Source organism: Aythya fuligula, chromosome 11 (assembly GCF_009819795.1).
Source record: "Aythya fuligula isolate bAytFul2 chromosome 11, bAytFul2.pri, whole genome shotgun sequence".
Classification (NCBI taxonomy): Eukaryota; Metazoa; Chordata; class Aves; order Anseriformes; family Anatidae; genus Aythya; species Aythya fuligula.
The window spans coordinates 19,996,369-20,022,316 of record NC_045569.1 but is presented as its reverse complement, the minus strand read 5'-3'; the positions used below and the strand labels follow the sequence as shown (position 1 = coordinate 20,022,316).

Genomic DNA, 25,948 nt, shown 5'->3' with positions numbered 1-25,948 from the left:
CAGGGTCATGGAAAAGAAGCGGTGTGAAGAAGAGGATTTTAAAATTTGCACAAGACTCAGCATAAATCCCAGGAGCAGAGCGGTGACAAACCGGGCTGCTGAAGTTTTGCATCACCCTGCTTTAAATTTACAGCATCTGCACCCACTGAAGCAACTTCACAGCCCTCTGGGAGCTGCTAGAGATGCACTTTGTTTGGAACCCATTTTTACCCTAAAGGCGAGGCCCGTTGTGGCAGCCTACATCCCAGCATCTGCTGCCTGGTGCTGCTTTTGGGGACCAAGTTAAGGCAGGAGAACCTGGGCACCTGGCTGTGAGCAGGGCCAAAGGAGAGGGATGGAAAAATGCAGATCCAGGGCGCTTCCCAGGAAGCATCGCAGCGACCCAGGCACGGAGATAACCTCAGCCAAGTGCTGAGCTTTGCTCCTCCAGATAAGCAATAACAGCAAGTAATCAATAAGGGAATGAAGTGTTGACAAAGCAAACCAGCTCTAACATGCTCTGTTTTCACATGCAGTCCTGTTCTCGTCGCATATTAATGTGCTGAAATAGCCTGAAAAATTGTGTCTCAGCAAAGCGTGACTCCAAAAGGGGCTGGTGATCCTCCAGCACTCCAGGGGGAGAAGAAACCAAGGTGCTTAGTCAGAGAAACCTGTATCAATCCAGCAATGCAACTTAGTTTAGCAGAATCTTTGATTCTGGAATGAAACAAGAAAAAGAACAATCAGGTAAATCCAGTGAAGATCCTATAAGTTTGTAGCAGCCACCACTTGCCATAGGAAAGCAGAAATGACTCATCTAAGGCTGAAGCACTGAAAAAAAAAAAAAAAAGCACTTAACAGAAACAACTTAGCAAGGACAGTTTGATGACAGTTCTTCTGTGATGACAGGCTCCTAAAAGATATGCCAGTTGCAATAAATATTTCCAATTTAGATATCTGGCATTAAGTGGAGAGAGCCAAAGGCTTAAAGATGTCACATAACATAAGCGCAGCTCTGTTTAATTTTGCAGTTTCTGAAGCAGTGAAACCCTGGGCTTGCTCTTTTTTTTTTCCCCCTCTCCCTTTTTTGATATGCCAAACCCATGACCAACACAAGAACCGTCTTTGCTCCGCTGTGACTAACGTTGTATCGTTTGTATATAAAGTAGCCATTATTCAACCAAATGCGAATTCAGCAAGTGCTTTTAAAAAAAATCACCCACCCCCTAGCAAGAACCGCAAACCAAACAGCCGCCCACACCCCGGCTGGAGCATGCCTCTGCATTCCTGAGCGCTGAATAACAGGAGGCGCTTGGAGCCCGCGCCGCTTTCTTACGGCTCCTCGCAGCCCCCAGAGAGAGCCCAGCGTTGGGGTGGCAGCTTGGGGCACCCCTCCTGCCCTCAGTTTAACTCCTTTCCAAGCGTTGCTTGAAAATGTGGTGCCCCTGCCATAGCCTTCTCTATTCTGTTTTGTAAACTAAAGCTATGAGGAGGGAAAAAAAAGGGAATAAAGTATGTGAGTGAGTCTCTCAGCACAGCACAAATCTGTCTCGGCATCACTGGGAGTGCGAGGTCTGCAATGCAGCCCCTGGGTGATGCTGTTACCTGCACGCTTCCCCAATGATTCAGGCAGGAAAGATAAACCCAAGATGAGGCCAAAGAGTGAAATATCTCCCCAGAAGTCAGGCCTGCACTCAGGAGGAACAAGGCACGTTATTCTAGAGGGTGTGCAAAGCCCAGGCAGGCTGCCACAGCCGGGGGAAAGCTCAACCTGCCGGGCCTGGCCTTGCTCTCCTGCCCTCTGCTCAGCAGCAGGGACACAGCCCAGGTTTCCCTGCAGTACCGACCCCATTTCTCATTGCCTGTCCACCCCGCTGAGGCCTCCCTGCAGTGCTGGATATAACAGGGCTCTAGGGAACGGGGGGCAGCGCACACAGCTGCTGAGGGCTAAAACTGGAGAAGGATCCTGAGAAAGGAGCAGCAGCTCCGGCTGCAGAGCGTGGAAGGCTCGCAGCCTCCAGCAGCTGCGGAAGCAATTTGGGACGGTGGAACCACGGACAGCAAAGGCTCTCCCCCCACACAGGACCAGAAATATTTCCAAACCGAGATGTCAGGCCACAAATAAATCCTCAACAACATACCGTTACGTTGCTTATGTTTCAAATCACTTCTCATCACTGCTAACGTGCAGTTCAGGCTCGGTTCTCAACTTCCACTGGCTCCATTTGGCCACAAAGAAGCCCAGCAATGGGCGAAGATTTTGCCACAACATGTGCTGGGGATGGTAGCAGAAACTTCCCAGTGTGTCTCCATCATGTGGGTGCTGTGCACGGTGCTTACCCTCCACGTTTCCCAGGGCTGAAGCAAAGAGCCACTTGGAGAAGCTCTGACCCAGACGACAGGAATTCCCAGGGTGGCTCCCAGTCCTGCAGCAGCCAGCTCAGGAGATCATTAATAGAAAGTCAGACAGCTTTGCTGAATCTAAGTCCCTTGTTTGCCTTTTGACCAGTGTTAATGCAATATTCCACGCCAGGGAAGAGTCGCAGAGCAAAGCATCCCCATCCAAACACTGCAGCACCACAGTTTCTATTTATTTACTACCCTGGGGAAAGTGTCCAATGCTTTGGGTGTGCTGCTCTCCTCACCGCCTTCACGTTATGCCTTACCTTGACCAGATTTCTGTAAGTCTCTGGCACAAAAAACACAACACATCAAATACTAAAACCAGATTTAAGATGGGATTGCCGAGTAATATTTTTTCCTGTAGGAGGCCAGTCGATCATCTCACGCCGAGTGCTGTATCAAGGCACAGAGACTTTATTTTCTTTTGCTAACAGCTTTGCCAAGATCTTTACGGGAAAGCCTGGAAACTCCTACCATGCATCACATAGCAGCGACGATCCAAGGCAGGTACCCAAGTTGCTCAGCCAATACGACAATCCCCTATTGCTAAATCCGCCGGTTCTTTGAAGAACCTTGAATCACTTTTGGCGCCGCGTTGGCCAAGGGAGCCGGATGTTCCTCTCTGCAAAACCTGTCACCACCACTCCCGAGGCAGCAAGAAATTGCTTGAGAGAAGCAAAGATTCCCCCGGGCTCTTCCGATGGGAGTGTTTGGCCCCCTCGCCTTCCTCCCCTCACCTTCGTGTGCCCAAATGTGAGCAGTCCAGGAAATAAGGGCACAATATTTAAAATTAAAAACAAACAAATAAATAAATAAATAAAATCTTTGCTCCTTTACAGCCTAGGAATTTAAACCCATGAAGAATTTGACTCTAGGTGTCAAAGCAACAAGTTATTTTGGAAAAAAAGTCGTATAACCATATACAAGTAAGAACTTTTGGTGAGTTAATTTAATGAAATGATTCCAAGTAAGTTCCCTTCTCCCCTTACCGCCTATCTAGCACTTATCCCCGTGTAATGGTATCAACACAATCAATAGCTCTCCAAGTCATGTCAGCTGCTGGCTAATTTACACTTCCATAGTTGCCATCTGCTATTCAACCCATTGTAACACAAGCCATCAGCCTAGGATCTTAAACTAACATGGTCAAAACAAAACTATTGAAAGACAGAAATTTTATCCATATTCCCAAGGGGTAAAGGAATACATTTAATCCAATTATGGTTTCATCACTCTCTGTTTTTCAAGTTCGGTTCACACAGCAGCCAGGAAATTGTGTTACAGTATCTGCTTATTCAAATTCAGCCATCAGCCCCGCATTCAGAGAGAAATGAAAGGTACTCACTGATATTTTAGGTAAATTCATTAAAACCTGAGACTTCCAAATAGAAAAAGCTCAACGATCTTCACCTGCATCATCTCCTGAATGCTTCCTAGTTTTCAAACTACCATTTTGTCTAGCCTCTATCGAAGAAAAAAATGCCTCACTAACATTAAAAGCAAGCGTCAGGGAGATTTATTGATTCATTTTTAACAGAGGGCATTCTGCGCATTATTTTTAAATCCATGCTATTGGCCTGCCACTAAAAGTATTTCAAAAATAATCTGCATGTTATTTCCCTTTATAACTGTTGCTGGTAAAGTGCAAGACCATGGAAAACTGACAGAAACACGCGAAGCAAACCAAATACACCCCACAGCTCAAGCATCCAGGCAATGCCCAGCGGCAGGGTTTGCTCACCGAGACCGCTTCACAAAGCCCCCAGTTACTGCAGCACAGGATGCAAATTCCAAATTTGATCAAAAAAGAAGAAGAGATCAAAGGTTCAACAAAATGTTCAGCTCCGTGAGTCACTGCAAACAGAGTCAGCACGATAATGCTCAACCCCGTGGCCAGGATTGTGCCCAGGATGGAAACAATGGGACATATGGGCAAAAGTAATATTCCTCTTTCTTTAAAACTCTCTATTGTCTGAGAACAAAGCAAACCACATCCAAATACATCTGGCATCGACATCTAAGACTCGGCAAGTTGATCCTGCTTTCAGACACCAAAAAACCTGTACATCCGAGCAACCCGTAGGCTTTGCTAGAGTGGACGATGAGCCCAGACAGCAGCTCCAGGAGGAGGAAGGCAGCTCACATCTTGAGCTGCCCACCCAGCAGCGCAGTGGCAGGCTGCTTCTAAACCACAGCTCTTCCCTGTGGGGAACGGGCTGCCGGCAGGAAACGGGCTCATGTGCTGTGCAGAGAATTAAGAGCAAGGAACACGCTCCTGCAAAGCATCGGAGCTCCCACAAGCTACCGCATGAGTACGACCAGGAAATTCAGAGCTCCAGAAAATGCCCGAGCTCTTCCTTGTTGTGCTTGTGTTATACCCTGGGTGTGCCCTCCTCTCTGCCCGAGGGACCCTGCACAGAGCCATGACAACCCTACAATTTCCCCAGAAGATGACTAAATGCATATCACGCTACAGGCTTACCTAGGAACGGGCCTTAACAGCACCCCCAGCGCTGAGAGAAAGTGCGGTTTGCAGAAGCTGGGCACCAATTTCCATTTGTATGTGCTATTTTGAGCAGAAACAAGCCAAAAGGCATGCAAGCAATCTCCTTTCTTCTCAGCCTGCATTTGAATGCTTGGTTCCCAGGGTGCAACTCTTGTCCAAGTATTGACTCCAGCTGAAGAAATGAAGTGGAAATTAATCACGTTGCCATTTGAAACAGCTTTCCTACAGCTAATGCGTTTCCAGGTTTCCCCAGGCGTACCATCTCTTTTCCATCCGAAAAAAAAAAAGAAAAAGGTGTTCAGGCAGAGGGAGAAGATTTTCTACATTTCTTCACGCTTTCCAGACCTCCTGAAGCCAAGTCAAAGCCATGGAAATCCAGAAAGTCCAGAAACATCCATCGTACATGCACCAACCAGCTGCAAACATGCATGCAGCGAGTCATCCCAGCTACTACACGTTTCGTAGAGCCAGTTCACACACGGTACAAACATCTGGGCAGCCCACAGGTAACAGCTCTCACACCCTGCCCGAAGTGCAGGCTTACTGCACGGGTGTAATTCCATGAATGCACACACGTTTCTGTCCGAGAAATCCTGAACAGAAGTGCAGCAACCTTTAGCTTTCCCCGCAGAGCTTGCATCACACCAATTAATAATGCAGATCCACTTTGGACACTGTCCACGCAACAAAAACCGTGAGCTTCCAGCATTAATCACCTTGTGACAATTTCCACCACCACATTTAGTAATCCCATCTACTTTAATTCCCCCAAAGTGTCAGAGTTCATTCTACGCTGGATTAAAACCAAGACTGAAGCAAAGAAAAAGCTCCTCAAAATGGCAAATCTCTTCCTTTGTGCAGCTCTGCTGGTAAAAGCCCCTTTTCTGTAGCCAAGGCGCTGACACCGAAAGGGGACCCTCTAACTTTTATGAAAGCTAACGAAATAGCAGGCACAGGATGCTGCTCCTGGACCTCGGAGCTGCTCGAGTGACTGCTGAATTTCTCATCTTTTTGCTCAGGGCCAAGCAGCCCCACTGCCCAGGGCTCAAAGCTTTGCAAGAGCCTCAGCCTGGCCAGCAGCCGGTCCCTGGTGCTGCAGATTTTTGGCAGAGGAAGCACCAGCACCGGGTGTCTCAGCGCAGCCCCACGCTGCTGACCTGATGCTCCATCCATCTTCAGCAACTCTGGCTCCGAGGCCACCCCAAGTCCAGTCTGCCATCCCAACCCCAGTTCAAGCAAGTATTTGGGTACGTCCTTGAGTCCTGCTGCAGCGAGCACAAGGGTGCAGCCCCTGTAAGGAGCTGAGTGCCAAGGGACCCGCAGATGGCTTCTGCTGGTTCAAACCACATGGGGTGAATGAAAATTCCTCACATCTCCTTCAAGAGCATGCTCCTGACTGAGACTACAAACTAGTTTGCTTTGCTAAGCACTTGTAAAGCATATTTCAAATAATTATAATCTTGAGGTCTTCTCCAGCATTACCACAATGTATATTTATTAGGTTAAAAGCACGCGCGCTACTACCAAACAGTTATTCAACATTCATTATAACGTGTCCAAGCAAGCCTCGTGTGCTGTGTAATCATATTCTGCTCCTCGGGGCAGAAATGCTAAGCATAGCTTGGAACAACAAGATACTGTTTTGTCCTGAGTTTACCCATAAAAGAAATACTTGGAGCGTTGTTAACCTGTGCCTTTCCCACACCCCTCCTGAAACTGTGAAGGTGCACTAGTGTCTTCAATAAAAACAAATACAAATTGAAAAGAATATAGGAGACCTTAAATGGCCATTTTTCACAGAATTATGGAAATAATAATGTACACACACACACGAGTGCATGTGAGCCTGTTCACCACCCACCTGCTGTTCTACTCCAACACTGGTGATACACACAGGATACATTTTTTTAAATGAAAGATACATTTTTTTAATGAAATCTTTTCAGACACCTTTCTGGACACTTTGCCCGTTTTCTGACAATACTCCAAACTATTCAAAACTACTTCTAAGCAGAATCAGAAGTAGTGAAAACGATCACAGGGCTTTACCAGGCGGATAGGAGCGAGCCCCCCGAGGCTCATGGCCACCTCTCCTCCCTCTGGCTGTACGGAGGAGATGTGTGAAGTTTTATTTCTACACAGTCACAAGTGGCAGGCCACGGGGCCACCCGTGTTCCAACACGCTCCCTCCCATCCCTCTCAAATCATGAGGCAAACCACAGACTTCACTTCAGCCTAAGTCAGCAATGCATCACGCTGCCTTTACCCTCTTGGTGCCAGCAGATCAAAAGCTGTGCTTGCAGGGACCACTGCTCCTCTGAAAGCTCCTCTGAAGGGTGGCCCAAGCTACAAGGGGACACAAAACAAACAAAACAACAGCACGGGACAAAATTTGGTATCATCTGAGGGCTAGGGGACTTCTAGAAGCTGGTACAGGGTAAAATTTATCTCCAATGGAAAAAAAACAAACACACAGTCACAGCAAAATTATAGGAGAACACAACTTTGGGCAATTTGGTTAAAAGGTCTTCTCAAATTCAATTTCATTCCTTTACTAGAGGAGAAGTTTGTTTGATGAAAAGCAGTTTTCTAGACACAGTATGTTTGGACTTTTGTAAGGCAACTGGCTGTGCATAGCTTGGTAAAAATACACCCACAAACAGTTTAGGGCTATAGAAAATGACTTAAAAGATAAGAATTTCAATCCATTGTTTTTGATAAGACAATGACTGACTGACAACTTAATCACAACAATGCAAGAATATGTTAATCAGAGGGGAAAAAGGGAATACTGCAAGACCCTCCAGCCTAGCCAAGGGAGGTATATATAGTGAAGCCATGCTGTAAGCTGACAGCAGGCAGCTTCAGCTGATATCTGCCACGCTTTTTTCAACAGCTAATAGTCTCCTCGCTTCAAAAACAAGACTGGCATCCCTTTAAACGAAGACAGGATGCGTTTCTAGAAGATACAGTTGTACAAGTTACCGAATTTGGCACCGAGGTCCCATCTCTAGCCACAAGCGCGATGCGCAGCGCTGCATTACAGGATATCACACGAGGTGATCTTGTCGCTGCAAAGATACAAAGCAGCTCTGACAAGCACAGCAAACCCCGCGCAAGCAAGCAGCAGACTCGGGCACGGACAGACAGAAATGGGATTGTGTCTTCTAAAAGCAATCTCCTATTAGACTAACTCAGGGTAAACACGGAGCTGCATCCTTACTCAGCCCCTTTTGCTTTTTATTTGCTTGCCAGTAGAGGCTGGGTTTCTAGAAACAAGCACCTAAACTAATTACGACATGTTCCATTTTCTTTAAAAACCCAACTAACGATGTTAAATATATATTTAGTAAGCAGACTGCAGTCGCTGCAAGCTAGAAATCACTTCCCAAGCAATCCTCATCCAAAGCTCGAAATGCTTACCGAGCCCAGCCAGCAGCAACCCGAGCACTGAACAGATCTGCTCCGAAAAGTGAAAAGGAAAATTAAAGAAATATCCCTGCAGGCTAGGCAGCCCCTCAGAAACACACACATCTGACAACGCCTCGGGCAATCCCATGCCCAAGCAGCGGCAGATTTTGGGAAGGGAATCGCACGGCCAGACTCAGACATGTGAATAGTTCCAGTGGCTTTTACGAGACTCCGCCTGGCAAGGCTCTTCAGAACACGTCTGTCCTCGAGCACATGTGAATTTGGTGGGTCTGCTATTACTCATCCCAACGTTCACGGGGCAAAAGGGCTTCCTACAGCTCTGCAGGCACACCGGGCCGGCCATGGGAAGCTCGCTGCAGCACTGAGCTCATGGAAATCCTAATTTAAAGCAAGCTGTTCTTAAAGGAGGAGCTGGTGGGGGAAAAAAAAAAAAAAAAAAAAACAACAACAAGAAAGTACCAAGCAGCACACACAAACCCCGAGACGATTTCGCAGCTTTCGTGCTTCGAGATGCCTTCCCCACTCCCCCTCCCCCCTATCAAAAATAAAGACAAAAATAAACCACGAAGGGAAGGAAGGAAAAACCTCACCAAAATTTATGTTTGTTTTAGGCCTATTGCAACAACTGCTTTACTGAGCTTTCATCTGCCTTTGCGGTGTCTCCTAGCCCTCGACTGTAAAAGCAAAGCCCTCTGTACACAAACAGCAAAGGGATTATACAGCACGCAGGGTCCTTTGTTGCTACCAGAAATTAGAGGCAGGTGTTGATGGCACAACGGACGGTAATTGCTATGCACAGGAGAGCCGGGGAGCTGAAATACCAGCGTCCCCGAGACCGTATTACAAAGATAGCTGCAAGCTCCTTCCCCCAGGCACTTACCGGACCAGCCCGTGAGAAAATAAGTTCTGGTGATGACTACGGTTCACACACACATTGGAATAAAGACTTCCAGATTTCATGTCTCGCAGCATACTATTACTGTTATTCATTATTCACCAAGAGATGACAGAAAGCAAAGTACAATAAACAAAAGAATAGAAAACTCCGCAGCTCCCGCCCCAGAAACCTTCGGCTGGTTTTGCATAGCGTCCCTCCAGGGTGCAAGTCAAGGCTGTTTTTCCCCCTCTGCCCTTCCAACAGAATAAATGAACTGGTTGAACAGCTTGTGATATTTGCATGATTGGGGGAGATCATCTGAACAGGCTGAGCAGCCAAAGTCTAAATAGTTTGCGAGCAGCAAAATCCAGCTTGTGACAAAGTCCTCTGAAGACCCTCGCCGTGCTGATTGCAGTGCTGGAAGTTACCACAAGTATTATGAAATGAATCAGTAATGACAAGCAAGCCCTCTAATTTCCACAGTAGGCTCTTTCTACTTACTTTCAGCTTAGAGATAATCCCACTTTTATTAGGTGCTGATCTATCACTTCAAGTACTGCTAGTGCAAGGCAGAGAAGAGACCGAATGCCAGAGAACGAGAGGGTTTAGCTGAAATAACCTCAACAAAGGGCTTCAACTAAGGCAAAAGACAAGGAAGGTACACTAGAGATGCATTTGAACATCACCACATGATGGCAATGATACTTTAAAATAACACAAAATTATTTTATTTAACTTTAGCTACTTAACTTAAAGAAAATAAGACTTTAAGTACACCTTCATTTGGTACACTCAAGGCACAGTTCCTCTCGGTGACAGTGATGCTGCTGTATTCTGGAACGTGCTCGTCCCTGATGACACGCACAGCAGTGATCTAGCAGATTTGCAATGAAGAGGAGTCCCATAAAGCTTCAACACTTCACATCTGCATTATCCCAGATATCTCGGTAACCAGTTATTGCACACGGAAAGATTAGGCAATCGCAGGGCAACGGTGCCTCCGGTATAATTAACTTATCTGTGTGCTAACAAGTGCTCGAATTGCAGGGCCAGACTTGGTTAAGAAGACAGAGGAATATTTCAAAGGCTGCTCATTTGCTAGTTGCACAAGGGTCAGCCGGCTGCTCACCTTCCACGAGAAGAACGCCAAATCCCTGCAGAGTCTGGCAACACCCAGCCAGTCCCGTACCCACACTTCGCTTGGCTGTAACACCTTGTTCCAGCACGCAAAACACTTTCAACCCTCATGAAAAGTGCTGGGCTAAGGATAGCTCAAGTTCTTCATTAGGGATGTGACCTCTAGCAGGCTCCTTACCTTGCACAAGGAGGCATTGTTCAGTGTTCTCTTTGAAGTGGACATCAGAAGGGAGCCTGAATCCTCAGCATCATTCACTTCAGAGGCACTTGTAAGGACAGTTGCCACATGGCCAACTGTGAAGGCTTTTCATGCGGTTAGATGCCAGTTAACCAGGGAATCACTACATACCTTTTTGCTAGCAAAGCCACAAACTTGTATTGAACAGTCCCTGGAAGCGACAAGAAACTACCAGTCACCGGCGTAGGACGTTGAGAAAACAAAATGCTTCTTCGTAGCTGCATCTTCAAAGCCAAGTGGTTCCCCCGGTGAGTAATGTTCCTACGGTGGTTTGTAGGTAACGAGAACTATGCTTGGAGAAGTGGAAATCATAAACAAAATGATGCTACTGATGGCTCATTATCATAACATGTAGAGATACGACAGTGTAAAAGCGCATGGAAACAAGATCATTTGGAGTTGTCACTTCTGTTGAAATGAACTTGGCTTCCACACAACGCTAACGAGACACAGAAGTGCAGCCTCAGATGTTGACTCTGCCCAAATCTGCTTTGCCACTTAGTGGCACAACAGCAAAGTATTCAGGGTTAAAGCATAAGAGAAAAAGCGGACAAAAACTGGGGGTTATTGCTCTCCCAACTTGCACCAGCCTTGCAATGACAAGCTGGCTTGGATGCATCTGCCAGCTAGTGGAAGACATTTGTAGTGGCTTTCTTCAACCTAGGGAAAACTTTGCTGAAGTTTCCCCCACGAAAAGACCCCGTGAGCTGTTTCATCCACGTAGACTGCTGCTAACACACAGGAACAGTTTCCTTTGTCACCTCTTCCCTCAGCCCCTACAACCCACTGCAGTAAGTACAAAAAAATGCGAGATTTAAACCCTTCACTTGCTCACTCCGCCTGTCTTTTGTGCCAGGAGATAACACCAGAAACAAAACCGGAGAAAGGTTAGCTTATGAGCAAGCCTGTACACTGCATTCCCAAAGGGCTGCCAACGTCAGATTAAGAAGCAGACCTCAGTCCCCGTGATAGCTAGCAAAACAGGCTACACATATCAGTTTTTACAAAACAAGAGACTTCTGTGCTGTTCTAAGGAGCAGAAGTACCTCTGAGTAACTCTACTTGCTGTAAAAATAATAATAATAATAAAACGTGTATATATATATATATAAAAAAAAATAAATATAAATATATATCCTGCAAGCTTGCATTGGATTCAAGTCAATGGGAGGTGCAATCTCTGACCGACAGGACTAAGTTACTGAATCATTGTTAGAAAACTTACGGCCTGCGTTTTGAAATAATCCTGCTTTTCTAAAAATAATTCTTCAGTGATTTAATGTGTAGCAATACATTACATACGCAGCCACGCTGGACCAGCTTTCGGCCAGCTTTTGAGAACTATCAACCCCCAAATGAATCTAGAAAAATACTCCTTGTAGTTCCAAGTGCTGCAAACCACAACTAGGGATGAAATACAAGGTGATCTGTAAAAGCAAGATGTGATTCTAAAGCAAAAGTGTGACAAAGTTCTTTATGCTTCCCCAACTATTCTTTCGTCGTGATACAAACTCAAAGCTGCTCTGCACGTGCAAAAGGGACAGCCCAGAAGTCACAGAGATGAAAAAATGACTTACTGGACTAATAACAAGAATTAAATCCTGCTTAGGCTTCAGAAAGCAGAACACCTATGCCTGGGCTGTTTTACACGTTGCCACACTAACTTGCACTGTTTGCTTTTGTAACAAAGAACACTTTTGTTCATCCTGCCCTCCAAGCAGCCATCCCTCCCTCTTGTTTAAGGCTTAAAACAGGAAGAAAAACAGTATTTAGCCTAAAAACCACCCCAACCCCGAAACACACAAAGAAAAACAAACCAAGCCCGCAAGAAAACCTAAGTCCTAAAGGCACACATCACACCCACGGAGCACCTGGGATCCCTGACCAGCATTAGCACCATCCCATGAGTGCATTCATACAGGCACACGTATATCCTAAACAAAGGTTATTCATCTTTTGTTCAAATGCTGATAGAGTACTATGATTTTTTCCATTATGTCCCAATTCATTATTTTATTCTTCCTCCACAAACAGGCCAACTAAAATCCCGTTTTCTACCTGGAGCTAGTTCTGCTGGACATAAAGAATTGAGGCTCCCAACTTCCCACCTCTCCTCTCTTCCACTGCAGTGCACAGGGACTGTCAGAACGCGTGAATTGATGGCTTCAAGTGCAAGCAGAGCTTTCATCCACTATCAGATAAATTGGAAACATACAAACTTCGAACGTAACACTCAAAACCCAAATTAATAACAGATTATGAGTGCTCATTAGCTCTACCTCCCACCTTTCTTTCTTTTTCTTCTGGAGTAGCTGGCCTGCCAGTAGCAGAAACTCTGAAATGCCATCCTAAAAATAGAAAGCAAGAAAAGAGAAAAAAAAAAAAAAAGGAGGGGGGGAACGAACGGGAACTGAGAGAATAAGCAGAGTGAGAAGCTCTGTAATACAAAACTGTCTCCAGCTTCAAAGTCATCAGCCAATCATAATCCAATAAATGCTTTTTTTCTAAAATCAGAACACTCAAATGTCTATTTTTATTCCTGTTTAGAAGCAGCTATCTCAACAGGGCTTTCAAACCAGTAGAGCCTGGCATGCAAAGCAGTGGCTTAGAGAACTCAATTTCAAGCCATCATTTCCAAGGCCTCTGCTCGCTTGTGTGTGTCCATCTGTACCTGGCACTCCAATTTTACAGCACAGACATCATCAGCAAATGGAGAACTACAGGGGAAACTGAGGGGATGTTTACATGAAACAATTCTTCTAAGCCAGAGCACTATTTAAGGGTTCTCTCTTCGTGTACCTACACAGCTATACTGCTCTCCTGATGTCCCCAGGATATCTGGAGAACGGCAGTACTTACAGGCAGGCTTGAATTAAAGTTTACTCTTCTGGCCTTCAGACATATCAATAAGAATTACAAGGGACCCTGAAGGTACCAATCATGACAGTAAAGAGATATACTCATCCTAAGCCTGGAAAATATTCAAGTAAATCAAATACTAAATGCTGTATCATCTTTCAAGTATCTCCAGAAGTCCTCAGCACTTTCAGCCCTTCTTCACGTAGGTTATGCAGCCACATGGCTGTACACAAAAACACACAGCTCTACAGAGTCCTTTTTTTAAATAAAACATCTCCGCAATGACGTTTGCAGAAGGTCATGGTCAGTAGAAACAAACATCCCCGAGGCCACAAGTGCCTTTGTGTTCACAGGACACACCTTTCCCGAATGCCATCGCAGCAGAAGGTTTTGCAAGGACCGTGCCTGCTTACCCACAGGATAAAAATGCAGCAGCCAGACACGAGTGGATCCCAACACCACGGTCTCTCCTCCAAAAGCGTCAGAAAACGGCCTGGATAAAGACATAATCCTAGCGGCCTCTTCCTGTATTTAAATGAGCTTTATGAATGTAATTATGGGTGCTATGAATATGTTGGGAATTATTGGCATAACTCAGGAAGAGCAGCTTTCAAAACACCTCCTGCTTCCATCCAGGGCATGGGAAGATGCCCCCTGGAGAATAATGTCACACCTACCTTCAGTATAGAGTGCTGCAGCAGGCCCTAGGGTGCTTGAACCCTAAAGGATGCTTTGCCTCTGCCCCACGCACCTCAATCAAGTTCTCAGGACTTCACTATCCCCACCTGCAGAAGGGGACTAAAACTGTTCTGCTGTAAAGGGCTTTGAGGCCTGTGTTATGAAATGAGAGGTCACGAACGCCCTTCAGGCGTGCACGAGCCCTTCAACAGGCTGTGGAAAGACCGTGATGAAAAAGGTGCTTAAAAGGACTTGAGGGATACTGCATAGTAAAGATCTTTTTATTTTTAAATGGGAGTAGCAGTCAGCGTTGGAGCTTGATTGTTGTTTTTCATATAAAGCAACTGTTTAAAACACACAAGGACTAACGCAGAGGTTGTTTTGCTCTTCAGAAATCTAAATAACCATGATCTCAAGCATTACTTCTTGATCCTTAACTTTGGTGAAGAGATACATTAAATGCACTGCTTCCCACCGCAAGAATTCAAATTCATCTTGCTTCAATACCTTTGAAAAGAGTATTTATTTCAAACGTGTAAATGATTTAAAAGAAAAAGAGAAAGCTTAATTAATAATGTCGTTTCCAGCCAGATGGCCAGCTATTAGTTTTCAGTCATCTCTTTCAGAACAACTCACCAGAAGTCTTCAGATGCAAAGGAGTTTTACAGCAAATAGATGCTCACAATTGCCCAGCACTCAGCGGCTGCCAAAAAGCTCGGTAAAAGAGCCCAGCTATAGGTACACAAGTATTTAGCTTTTCCAACACGTGCTGCCGTGGGGCACGGCCGTAAAAGTCTGCTAGCAACAGCACAACCGCTCGACGAACACATTTGTTTCATTTACCGTGGTGTGTTTGGATGGCATTATATCCACATATGGTTATACAATATTACTTAAACGAAAACAGGAGGCGACATGTATAGTGTTTCCCCTGGACTTGTGCTAACAGACTCGCAGCTTCAGCTCGGTAGCAGACCACTGTGGCATGATGTGTATCAACCAGTCAAAATATGCCGTGCGGACGGGAGGTACCACGCCGAGATGAATAGATAACCATTATGCAAAGCCAGGGAAGGTTGACCACGAAACATCCATGGAATCCTAATATTCCCACTGACGTAGCACCTACATATTTTCAAAGAAAGTTTCCAGCGAAAATTAAAGCTGCTTTCTTAGTACGGAAGAGACGCTGAGCAGCAACAGAAAGCTTTTTAAAGGAGCGAGGCACCGAGTTTTGCAACTCCCTCTCAAGGCCTGAAGAGCTTTTCACTACCGTTATTAAATTCTCTGACATCCTTGTGAGGTAAGTGCTGTATTTTCCAGGTAGTGAAGAGGGAGGTACAAGTAGGTGAAATATTTTGCTCAATGGTACACGGTGCTACGGAACAAAACCTGAGGTGGTTGGGGAAGACTGAAAATAACATACATCCATTAGGCAGTAATCCACAACTGAAAACCCATCTGAATTCATTTATGGCTGGGAAAAGCAAAGATGCAATTGCAGCCCGATGCTCGAACTCTCAGCCTAGAGTTCTACCAAACAAACAAAACTAGATTTGGGAAAAAGCTTCGGTGATCAGCTGCCTACCTACACACAAGTTATTTACGGCATGAAAATCAGAGCAAAGCTCAAAACAATCTGCAGAATGCCAGCAGACTTCTACTGGCGACAGAAACCAGCCATACAGTAACATTAGCTTTGATAATCAGACAGTGATTTTTTTTTTTTTTTTAATTCACATTTAGTTATTTTCCAAAGCCCGTCTCTAATGCAGTGGTTTCCAATCAGCTTTATCCCACTTTCCATTGTGCTAACAGAAATCATCTGCAAAAAGACTCCACTGGTCATTAAAAAATGACAAAAAGGAAAGAATTTTGAAAATAAAACATTAAACAGGCAAAAAAAAGCGAGTTTAAGCAAACTTGAGCAAACCTGAAGACAGATTTGACTCACGTGAAGCACATGGTCAGTAAATGAGGTAAATATAGGCCCAAGAAGCAGGTACAGGGCAAGATTAGCCCAACGGGATGCAAGTGTCACCATGCCCTGCCTGTGAAAATCGTACCAGATAATTATCCTGGGGTCTCCAGAGCTCACCCGAGTTCAGCCTCAGGTTCCAGGCCAACATCAGTAACTCTTCTAGACCTTGCCTCCAACAGGCTGGCATGGGGGAAGAAAGAAAGGATCGATGTTATTAGCTTCTGAGTTCGAGGCCTGGATTGCTGAGGGGCTTTACTGAGCACACAGCCCGACTCTTTGCTCTCTTTGCAGGCTGTTAGCGGCGAGGTGGCAGGGGTGCTCGAGGAGAAGCACATTGTAATGGTTTCACCATCGGCATGCAAGCTGGCTAAACAGCAAAAAGGAGAAAAGAAAACACAAAGCAAACAACAACAAAAACAACAAACCCCGGTGAGAACAGCCAAATGCCTTGTGCACAGGCCCGGGAGCCGCTGCCAAGGGCAGCCCCGCTGCCAGGGGTATCGCAGCCACGAAACGCGGGGGCCCTCTGCCAAGCCACGCCAGCGCCCATCGGAAAACCCTCAATGAAAAGGGAGTGAGCACTCCTCCAGGAATGAAATGCTCCGTGGACCAGGCTCGTTTTCACCAAACTCGCAGCTCAGCCCCGCCTGATGTCCTGCCAGTGCTCCAGCCCAGGGCCGGGACACGCTGCAGCCACGCGGGGTTTGCTGGGCAGGCTCCAGTCCTGCAGAGGAGAACCCCCAGAAGCCCCAAAAGCCCTGAATCTGACAGAGCCCTGACAGTACTCAACCTGCAGACACCTCTCTCCTCCATTTTCAGTTCACCGCCTTCTCGTGCTGGCCCAACTCTCCTTTTGGTTGCATGTAAATCAAGTAAGATTACTGCAGTCCATGTAATTACACAATTACAATGCAAAAAGAGTGGGAAAAGACCCACCTCCAGCTGCTTGTCCGCCTTTCTTTTAGGTGAAGTGTGATGTTTAAACACTGATATAATTTTTCAGATACTTTTACAGGTGTGCTACAGATTGGCTATGCATCTGACCCAAGGGGAACAACAATTTGTTCAACAAGTAACGCGAAGAAAAGGACATTTCTGTACAGTTCCACGTGTAGAAACCACAGACTTTGTATCTCTATGAAAAAAAACCACATCTGCTCTTTCTGTGTACAACAAAATTAAAGGTGCTTGTAGCTGGGTCTTTGTCTTCCCACACAGCAACACTTACCATCCAGTTAGGGAAGGAAATTTTGGAAGAAGTGTTCTCCAAGTTGGGTAGGTAAAGCCCTAACAACAGTTGCAGGGTCGGCACAGAAACAAAGCTGCAACCTCATGCCACAGATGTCCTCTGCTATGGCCCAACATTTTGGGGAATGTTAACTTTCTACGTCTGTGAAGAGAATCAGAGTCAACGAATTTCTTCTTTTATGTTAAAGCAACTAGAAGGGGAAGGACAAAGTTTTTCCTCTTTTATTGTTCGAAAAGAGTCAGTATCAGCATCCATCATTCAACTACGGCTGGCTGCAACCTCACCACAAAGTAAGAAATTTCTGGTTTGAGTTCCTTTTCTGGACGGATTGTGTTATGGTTAACGAACATCACCAATTCCAAGACAATCTCCAACCTCTTCTATAGCACAATTTGTAAGCCAAAGCTTACTGAAGTTTCCAGATTAGATAACAACAAATTGTGAAGTGAGCTAAGGATGGTCCACCTAACACCTTGACCCCGAGGTCTCTCCTTCCTGAGGACCATGAAGCCTGGAAGAGGTGCTAGCAGGTAAATTTTACTGCATTTTTATTTTTAAGTACACTTTCTCATGAGGCTCGCCAATTAGTTTTATTATTTCATCTCTCCCACATCAACAGCAGCTCCTAGCAATTAAAAAAATGCAATCAAACCGACTCCTCGTGGAACAGCGTGATTCTGAGCACAAGCAGGAAACTTGGCAAAGGCAAACCCAGAAGGAACAGCCACCGCTTTCTCCCCACGCTTCCTGGTGTCCTTTCCCCAGTGCTGCTCCTACCCACTGACATCTGCCTCTGCAGAAACGTGTTGGGGATGCGAGAGAGGCCAGCATTAGTGGTTATCACTCACGCTGAGCACACGGGGAGACTTCCACTGCAAGGAAAGGAAGGTTCAATGCTTCAAACAAATGCTGGGGCATGCTGATATCCCGATCTGCTTGCTTTGAACAGCCTCAGGCTGTCTGTGCTACACGGAGCCACGCAGGACACAGAAACCTGCCTGTCCCTAAATGAGCAAGCGTGGACACCCAAAGCACCTACAACATCCACACTTTACTCAACCTTTGCAGTTGACGATGAAGATTTTGGATTCTGGAGCTCACGCAATTCCTGTCCGATCCTCTAGGAAGCAGGATGTTGGGATTTCTTACCTGCCTGAGCTCTTCTGAAGATAAGGGTTACTTTATTTATTTATTAAAAGGGCTCCTACTATCATGGGTAAACAGTTTATTCATGCTCACGGTTCTGACCTGTGCTTCAAGATCAAGCCTTTAAGGGCAAAAGAGCAAGCTCTGCCCTTTCCTTCTGCTTCTAGCAGCCCCAGCCCAGCTGTCCTGCCTGCCTCAGGGCAGTCCGGGCTGACAGCAATGCCAAAGAGACCTGCGAGCAGATGAGGATCAGGCCCACAGGGCTTCAAAACAGCTTTAAAAGCACCAATAATTGCAAAAAGCGACACGTTACCGTCCCTTCTGTTGCACAGAAAGTTGGGCTGCCAGTGACAAGCACAAGAGCCCAGTTATTAACAACTTCCTTGCCTCTCTTTGGACTGGAGGCACATGTAACCAAACGCAATTAGCAAACATTTGCTAAGCTCGGTGGAGTCAGCCCACTACAACTGGAGGGTCTGGACGAGAACCTCTGCCCTGTCTTTATTCCCCCCGCTCCCGGCTGCTCTCCTCACTGCCAGTCAGCACGAGCAGCTTTGGACTGGAAAAAGCTTTCTGCACAGCACATCGAGGCAGACAAGGACAAAAGTTAATTAGGACTATTCATAAGCCTTACTGGAAGAGAGTGCTGCATCCCATCCCTGAAAATTTAATTGCACTCAGTAGAGGAAAGCTAGAGAAAATACCAACAACAACAACAACAATAATAATAAAAAAAAAAAAAAAAAAAAAGATAATTTGGGAATAAAATCTGATTTCAATTTAATTCAAGCACCGTTTGGCCCTATTTATTTCAGAAAGTAGTTCATGCAGGATAATAGCATTATTGTGCATCTAACAGTGTTAGAAGCTCCTAATAAATTAACAAGTGAAAATTAATGGCTGCTCAGTCCATTAAATCTTGTTAATTTTATTTTTGTTGCAATAATAAAGCGATCACAAGTTTACATTATTAAACCAATATTTATTAGAAGAGCTCATTTTAATTGGATCCCTGATGTGATAATCCTGTACAGTGTGCATTTCTTGATTTCATCAATTTTTTGCATTTATTTCTCATTATATTTAAATGACTGCGATGTTCAGGGTCTTTTCCTAATACTATAAAAGTTAAGCAACCATTTTAAACATTTTATTTCACAAAGATTCAACACTTACTACACAATATAATGAGAATCTTATGAGTCTTTTCAGAAGCTATTTTAAATATTTAGTCTCTCGAGAAAAGGGAGCAGAAAAAAAGCAGAAATATGAATATTTGAAAGCATCTCAAGAAATGGTAAAACGCAATTTTTTCCCCATTAGCCCATCAGTGCTTCCATACAAACATTGTCCTGTGGTCTTTCAAGTCAAGAGGAGTTTTAGCACTGGTTTTACTGCAAAATGCTGGCTGGCCTACGCTTCCCAAGGAAAAAATACACACAAAACCCATGTATTGACAAGGTTTTGAATGTCACTGCCTGCTGACCGAGAGGTTACAATTTGAGACGATGCCTTACCAAGGACTGGGGTGGATGTGGCATTCCAGCAGCGACTGCTTTGAGCTAGGGGGCTGCGATGCTTTCTCCCTGACCTCCTTTCCCCAATTCCTTCGCTTTGACCAACACGACTGAATGTGGAGTCACAACATGGTTGTTTCAACATTATTGCTTCAGCTTATCGGCAGAGCTTTCTTTTTAAAAATGGCATAGTGTGAACTCAAAGTCAACTACACGTGCTATTCCTCAGGCTAACACCAGAGGCAGTGACTGATGGATGGGCAGGGAGAAGCTGGAGGGGCTGTGGGGAGAAGCCCCTGGTTGTGAAGCTTGAACCTCTGGCAAGATGACCAGGAGGCAGAGGAGAAGGGCACTGAGGGGCACGAGTGACTGCAGGCAGAAAGTACATTGACTAAAGGCCGCGTGTCCCTGTGCACTTCCCGTATTTTCACCTTTAGACCGACCTGCGAAGTCACACGGATGCCACAAAAGCTGCTCACAAACAACCTGCAAAGCCACTACCACTGCCCCGGCCAAACCAGCTCACGTGGGTCCTGCCAGCAGCACGCCTCTGGCAGCACAAAGTTTAGGACGGGGCTGTAAAAACCCGCCCAGAAAGCTGGGTCAGCACGCAGGCCAACACGCAGCTTGGTAGCACTGAAGTTACCTGCAGCAGGGAGCTGAGCACGACAGGGACTGGGCTGCTCCAGCACGCCGCCGTACCGCCGAGCTCGGACTGAGCACACTCTGAAACAAATCTCCACCATGGTAAAGCTCCCCAGGTACAATGACAGGCCAAACTAAAAAATAGACATCTTAAATTGTCATTAAAAATATGAATTTGTGTGGGACACACTGAACTGAGCAGCCTTTTGCATGCTGCTGAAGCTAGATGGACACCAGGCTCAAAAGGAAAACATACTTCGGTCTTGAAGGCTGCCTCTGCCACTTGCTGTATTTGTAGTTTTCCTATTTTCCTGGTATCAAGGCAGCCTTAAGACCACGGTCACCTCTCGTAAATACTGTGCGGTCAGCTATCACCATAACAGCAGCTTTGCTCACACCCAAGATCTTCTTAAAATCACTTATTTATTATTCCTGGTTTTCCCCACCGACATGCAAATCACATAAGGAACACTTTGTTCAGCTTCTTTTAAAAAGCAAATGTGCCGTGTTTCCATTTCAGCTGGTACGTTCTATCCTTATCAGATGAGTTCCACAAGAAATAACACCCACCTCTCTTCAAAACTACTTTCTAAATTAAATAAAACACACCACTTAAAAGAAGTTATTTCTTACACACAAGATTCCTGGCTCCCCTAAACCCCCTGGTGATTTAAAAAAAAATAAAAAAAAATACAATAATATGTTTAAAAAAATATATGCATATGAAAATATACTACAGAATGTCATGAGGTTTGTGTCTTAATGTGCAGCACCACTAGGGCTCTCGAAACAAAGCCTCTGCCATCTCCTGCCGTCCCACTCAGACCTTGTGTGCTTTCAGAAATTACTGAGTGCTTGCCACATGTTCCTGACTTCTACAGTTCCACCCCCTGTTTAGGTTAGAAGATAAACTCAGCCTAATGCACGGTTTCTAGGGCAAAATGCTAATGGCTTGCCAGGTGCACAGCGTGGCCTCTCTTCAGGTCAGGAATAGCATCGTGAACTTACTGCTCTCCTCCCAGGGATGAAGTCCGCAGGGATGCACCCGAGCTCTGCAGGTACGATTGACTTTGCTACCATCAGGTTCCATCCCCACCACACTTTTTGGTCTCAGAAGCTAACAGACCCACCAAAAATTCAAACAATCTGAGAGCAGCTGGAGTAGGTCTGAGCTCGTTTGCAGAGAGGCCATAAGCTCACACATGTGGCTGTGCTGGGGCACGTGCTGAAGGGACTCTACCCCCAGCTGGTCCAGAGAGTGATAAAAATGCCCACTCTGAAAGCTGGGCTTTCAAGATCAACGCAACCACCACGAAGGATTTATTTTAATGGGCAAAAGAATGAAGGTTTTCAAGTTTATTGTCTGATACAGTATGGAAAAATATCTTGCTGCCACGCAGCCACAGCTTGCTACAGCTCACTAGGTCAGCTCCTAGCACCAGAGCTCAGTGCACCCTGGGTTAGAGGCAGCTCGGTTGTGGAGCAAGGCAGATTTTGGTGGCTGCAGAGGGAGGACAGGCCTCTAAATGAGCCGCTCCATCCAACACTGCCAACAGCAGCACAAGAAACAACCAGGCGGTCTGAGACTGGCAGGTTTTTCAGGTGGAAATGACTTCTCGCTCCAGCAGAAAAGAACACAAGAAGATTCCTGCCAGCATCGGTGCTGTGCTGAAATCCTTGAAGGTCTCTCCAGGCTTTTGCTGCCTGCCGCAGGCCCTTCCAGCAGAAACCTGGGCCCTGAGGTGTCTGCCATCTTACAAATGGAGTGCTTGGAAAAGTAACACACGCTGAACAAATACACAAGCAAATAAACCATTCTTTGTTTTATAAACTGTTGGGAGATTGTGTACTGAGGAGCATGCACATTTCCAGCTCCAAGCAGACAGAAATGAAAGCAGGAACAAATTTGGCCTTCTAATTCCTTACCCCACAACAAAAACTAATGTTATGTTTTTCTTGTACTGTCTTAAAACCTACATTCAATCCCACCTGGTCACTACAGGAACGCAACACTGCCAGCTCATCTGCAGCCCTTGGTCCCACAGGCAACGTTCCTGCAAAGCTCCAGCACTTCTACATCTGAAACTCGCTTCGTCTCATGGATACAATAGCTAATTTTGGACTTACCCTGCTCCTGCTGGGCCAGAGTCATCACTGGCATAGCTCCACTGAAATTCAGCCTACTGATGCATTACAGACAATGCACAACATGAGCTAATCCTTAACGATGTTTTTTCCCCTTTTGTCCCCCCCACGTACTTATTTGCCTAAATAGTAAAATAACTTACGCAGTATTATTTAAGAAATAAATACTAAAACCACCCCAGAACAGTCTTGCAAACGTTAATTTCAAGTCACGCGATAATCAGACTCGAGGATACGTTGTGACAAACAGGGCAGCCCAGAGAAGACCCAGCACAAAGTCACAAGGCCTTGTTGTAGTTGCAATCCTGCCACCAACTTCCAGACAAGCAGTTTCTCCTTTCCAATCCACTCCCCAGTCCGTAGATACCAGCCTCTCAGTAAGCTGCTGCAGAGGGCCCAGCACAAACTAACCCAACCACCACCACTTGCATCTTTGTAATATGCACCTTAAACAATAACAGCCCTACACTTGACATTGTGTTTAAAAACTAGCACCAAGACAAAAGGAGCTAACTGCAAGTGTTACAGGTGGATATGAAATGTTTTAATGTCTGCATTGATTTCCTTCAGCAGATCAAGGTCTACAAGAAACAGACAATCACTTCTGCACAGAAGGCTCTTCCAGGACAATCTCTGGAGGTGATATTTATGACTCGTGACATCTGCTTGTCTTGTTACTCATTTTCAAGCTTTACAGTTGTATCTTTCTAAACTAAAACATCCTATTCCACCTCCCTCTTTGCTTCCTTTCAATCATGAAATACCAAGACCTCCCTCCCTTTTGCTACAGCACCTTGTTACTGGTAAGAGCAGCACCAGGAGGCTCCAGGCTTTGCTCCCAAACAGGTCAGCATCAGCAAGACACAACACCCAGGGTCACATCAGCGGGGCTGCCCAAGTCATTTTCTCCTTTTGAACAGGTATTTAAGGGAAGTGGTTTAAATAGGGCACTATCGCTGAGGAAAGCACACTGCTTACCAAGAATTTCAAACTACAGGTTTTAAGGCATTTGTGTCAGGTGGTAGCTCTCCGTGTTTTGATCCTTGCTTCCACTAGGAGAAGAGGCCAGAGCAACTCTAACAAAGGCAGGGGGGTCCATTTGTGTTAGTGGACAAAATCTTAGCCACGGTCATCCAGCACCACAAAGACCAGGAGACTTTATTTTTTTTTTTCGGTTGGAAATAAATAAATAAAGAACCACAGTTGCTGGAAGAACATTTTCGGAGTTCCAAACATCCACATTTCCAAGCTACTTGCTTACTTTTTCATGCAACAGATGCTGCTTTGTATTAGCTACTGCATATTAAATCATTCTGACAACCAAGAAAGCATACATTTGTTTGCGCGAGAGAGAGAAGCATGAATACACACACACACGGATATCTTCTCAGGCAGAAGCATACAATTATGCAGCATTCAAATATTTGCGATGAACTTTGGCCTTTGTTGAAAACAACACACACACACAAAAAAAGTACCCCCCAAACAACCACCAGCAACAGCCTCGGCAGGCATCTGGCCGGGCTCGCAGAAAGCAACAGATCTGCAGCAATAAAACACTGCTCGTGGCCAGCGATTTGAAAGTTTCTCGGGAAATCCTGCTTCGATGGGAGCCTCACACACACAGCCTTTATGATTTATAATGGTCTCACGGACCGATCTCGGGATCCAGGCTAAAAATAAAGTTTGTGCTAGCACAGAAACAGCATTAAAGGAGTCGGTTATGCTCTGCGTTCACCCCCACATGGCTTTTGGACTCCAGACAATCCCCTCAGCTCTGCCCTTTGCGTTCCCAATTGGAAGTGCCCTGGGAGCACCCGCACAGCTCCGAGGCGCCCTTGGGAGCGGTGTCTGCCCAGCCAACGTGGAAGCAGGCGGGCAACCCAAACAAACCCCTATCCCCGATACGTTTATCACAACCAAACCTCGCTGTAACAGCACTAGGGAACACGCCGAAACTCCCTGACAAGGAGAGCACCCCCAAGAAGCGGAGCTGTTGCCCACAGCGCTTCCAACTTTTTTTTTTTTTTTTTTTTGTGGAATCTCGGCCGGAGACATATTTCCCCCTCTACATTCCCTTCTCACTTTCTTCTCCTCTCGTTACTAGACAGCAATCCCGTCCTGCAGCCTGTTTTTTTTTTCTTTTTTTTTCCCCCTTTTTTCACTATCCATAGAGCCCGCGGGGAAGAAGCGGCCCCAAGGTGGCGCCGGGGGGGGGGGGGGGGGGGGGCTGCAGGGCCCCGGGACCCCCTCTCAGACCTTGGGGGGGGATCCCCTGAGACCCCGGGTGCCCAGCTCCGTGCTCTGCCCCCTCCTTTTCTTTTTACCTGGGGATGGTGATGCACTTGGTGTTGATGTTCTGCGTGGTGATCGCCTTCTCCAGCTCGTCCAGCTGCCCCGTCTTCTTCAGCTTCTTCACCAGGCTCTTCACCGCCTTCTCGCACCATTTCTCCTCCTGCCCGTTCTGCTCCCCTTTCTTCCAGCCCAGGAGCCGCTTGACGATGGGAGGGGTGAACGGCAGGATGGAGGACATGCTGGCTCGCCCGGCAGCGCCCCGCCGCCCCCCTGCTCCGCTCCTCTCCTCTCCACGCCGCGCAGGCCCCGCTGGGCCGCCGGCAGCACAAAGCCCGGCCCCGGGAGCCCGGCTCGGTTCGTCCCGGCCCCTCTCCTCCCTGCTCGGAGCTGCTTTCAACACCCGGGGCCCGCGGCACCAAACTTTGCCCGGACTTCGCCGCCTCTCCCCGGCGGCGGCGGCGGCAGCTCCCTCCTCCCCCCTCTCCTCCTCCTCCTCCTCGTCCTCCTCCTGCCCCGCTCTGTGTGCGCGGAGAGGCGCCCACTCCAGCTCATTCCCAGTCTGTCTCTCATGCAAATTGCCTGCTGGCCGCCCCGGCCCGGCTTCCACCCCCTCCTTCCCTCCCAAACACGCTCACTCACGCCGCCGAGGGAGGGCGGGGAGGCGGCCGGCCCGCCGGGAACTCCGCTCCCCCCCCACCGGGCTCCCTCCCTCGGCCTTCAGCCCCCTCAGCTTCCACCATTCCTTCAGGAGCTGCCTCACCCTACACCAGGAGACCCCCACGGGCTCCACCCGGCCGCCCCCTCTGCTCTTGGCCTCTCTGTAATGTTGAGACCCTCCCTGAGGCAGCCCCGCGGTGTGGG

The 25,948-nt window shown here is 46.6% G+C and overlaps 1 protein-coding gene across 1 annotated transcript in view; it reads right to left on the bottom strand.

The window, feature by feature from the left end:
- The window catches only part of SMAD3 (SMAD family member 3), a 72,866-nt gene extending 47,334 nt beyond the window's left edge, over nt 1-25,532 (bottom strand). The window contains exon 1 of the mRNA XM_032194743.1: nt 25,120-25,532. Within this exon, the coding sequence (XP_032050634.1) occupies nt 25,120-25,325 (206 nt within the window). The 5' untranslated portion in view covers nt 25,326-25,532. The remainder of the gene's footprint in view (nt 1-25,119) is intronic.
- Nucleotides 25,533-25,948: the final 416 nt, after the last annotated feature.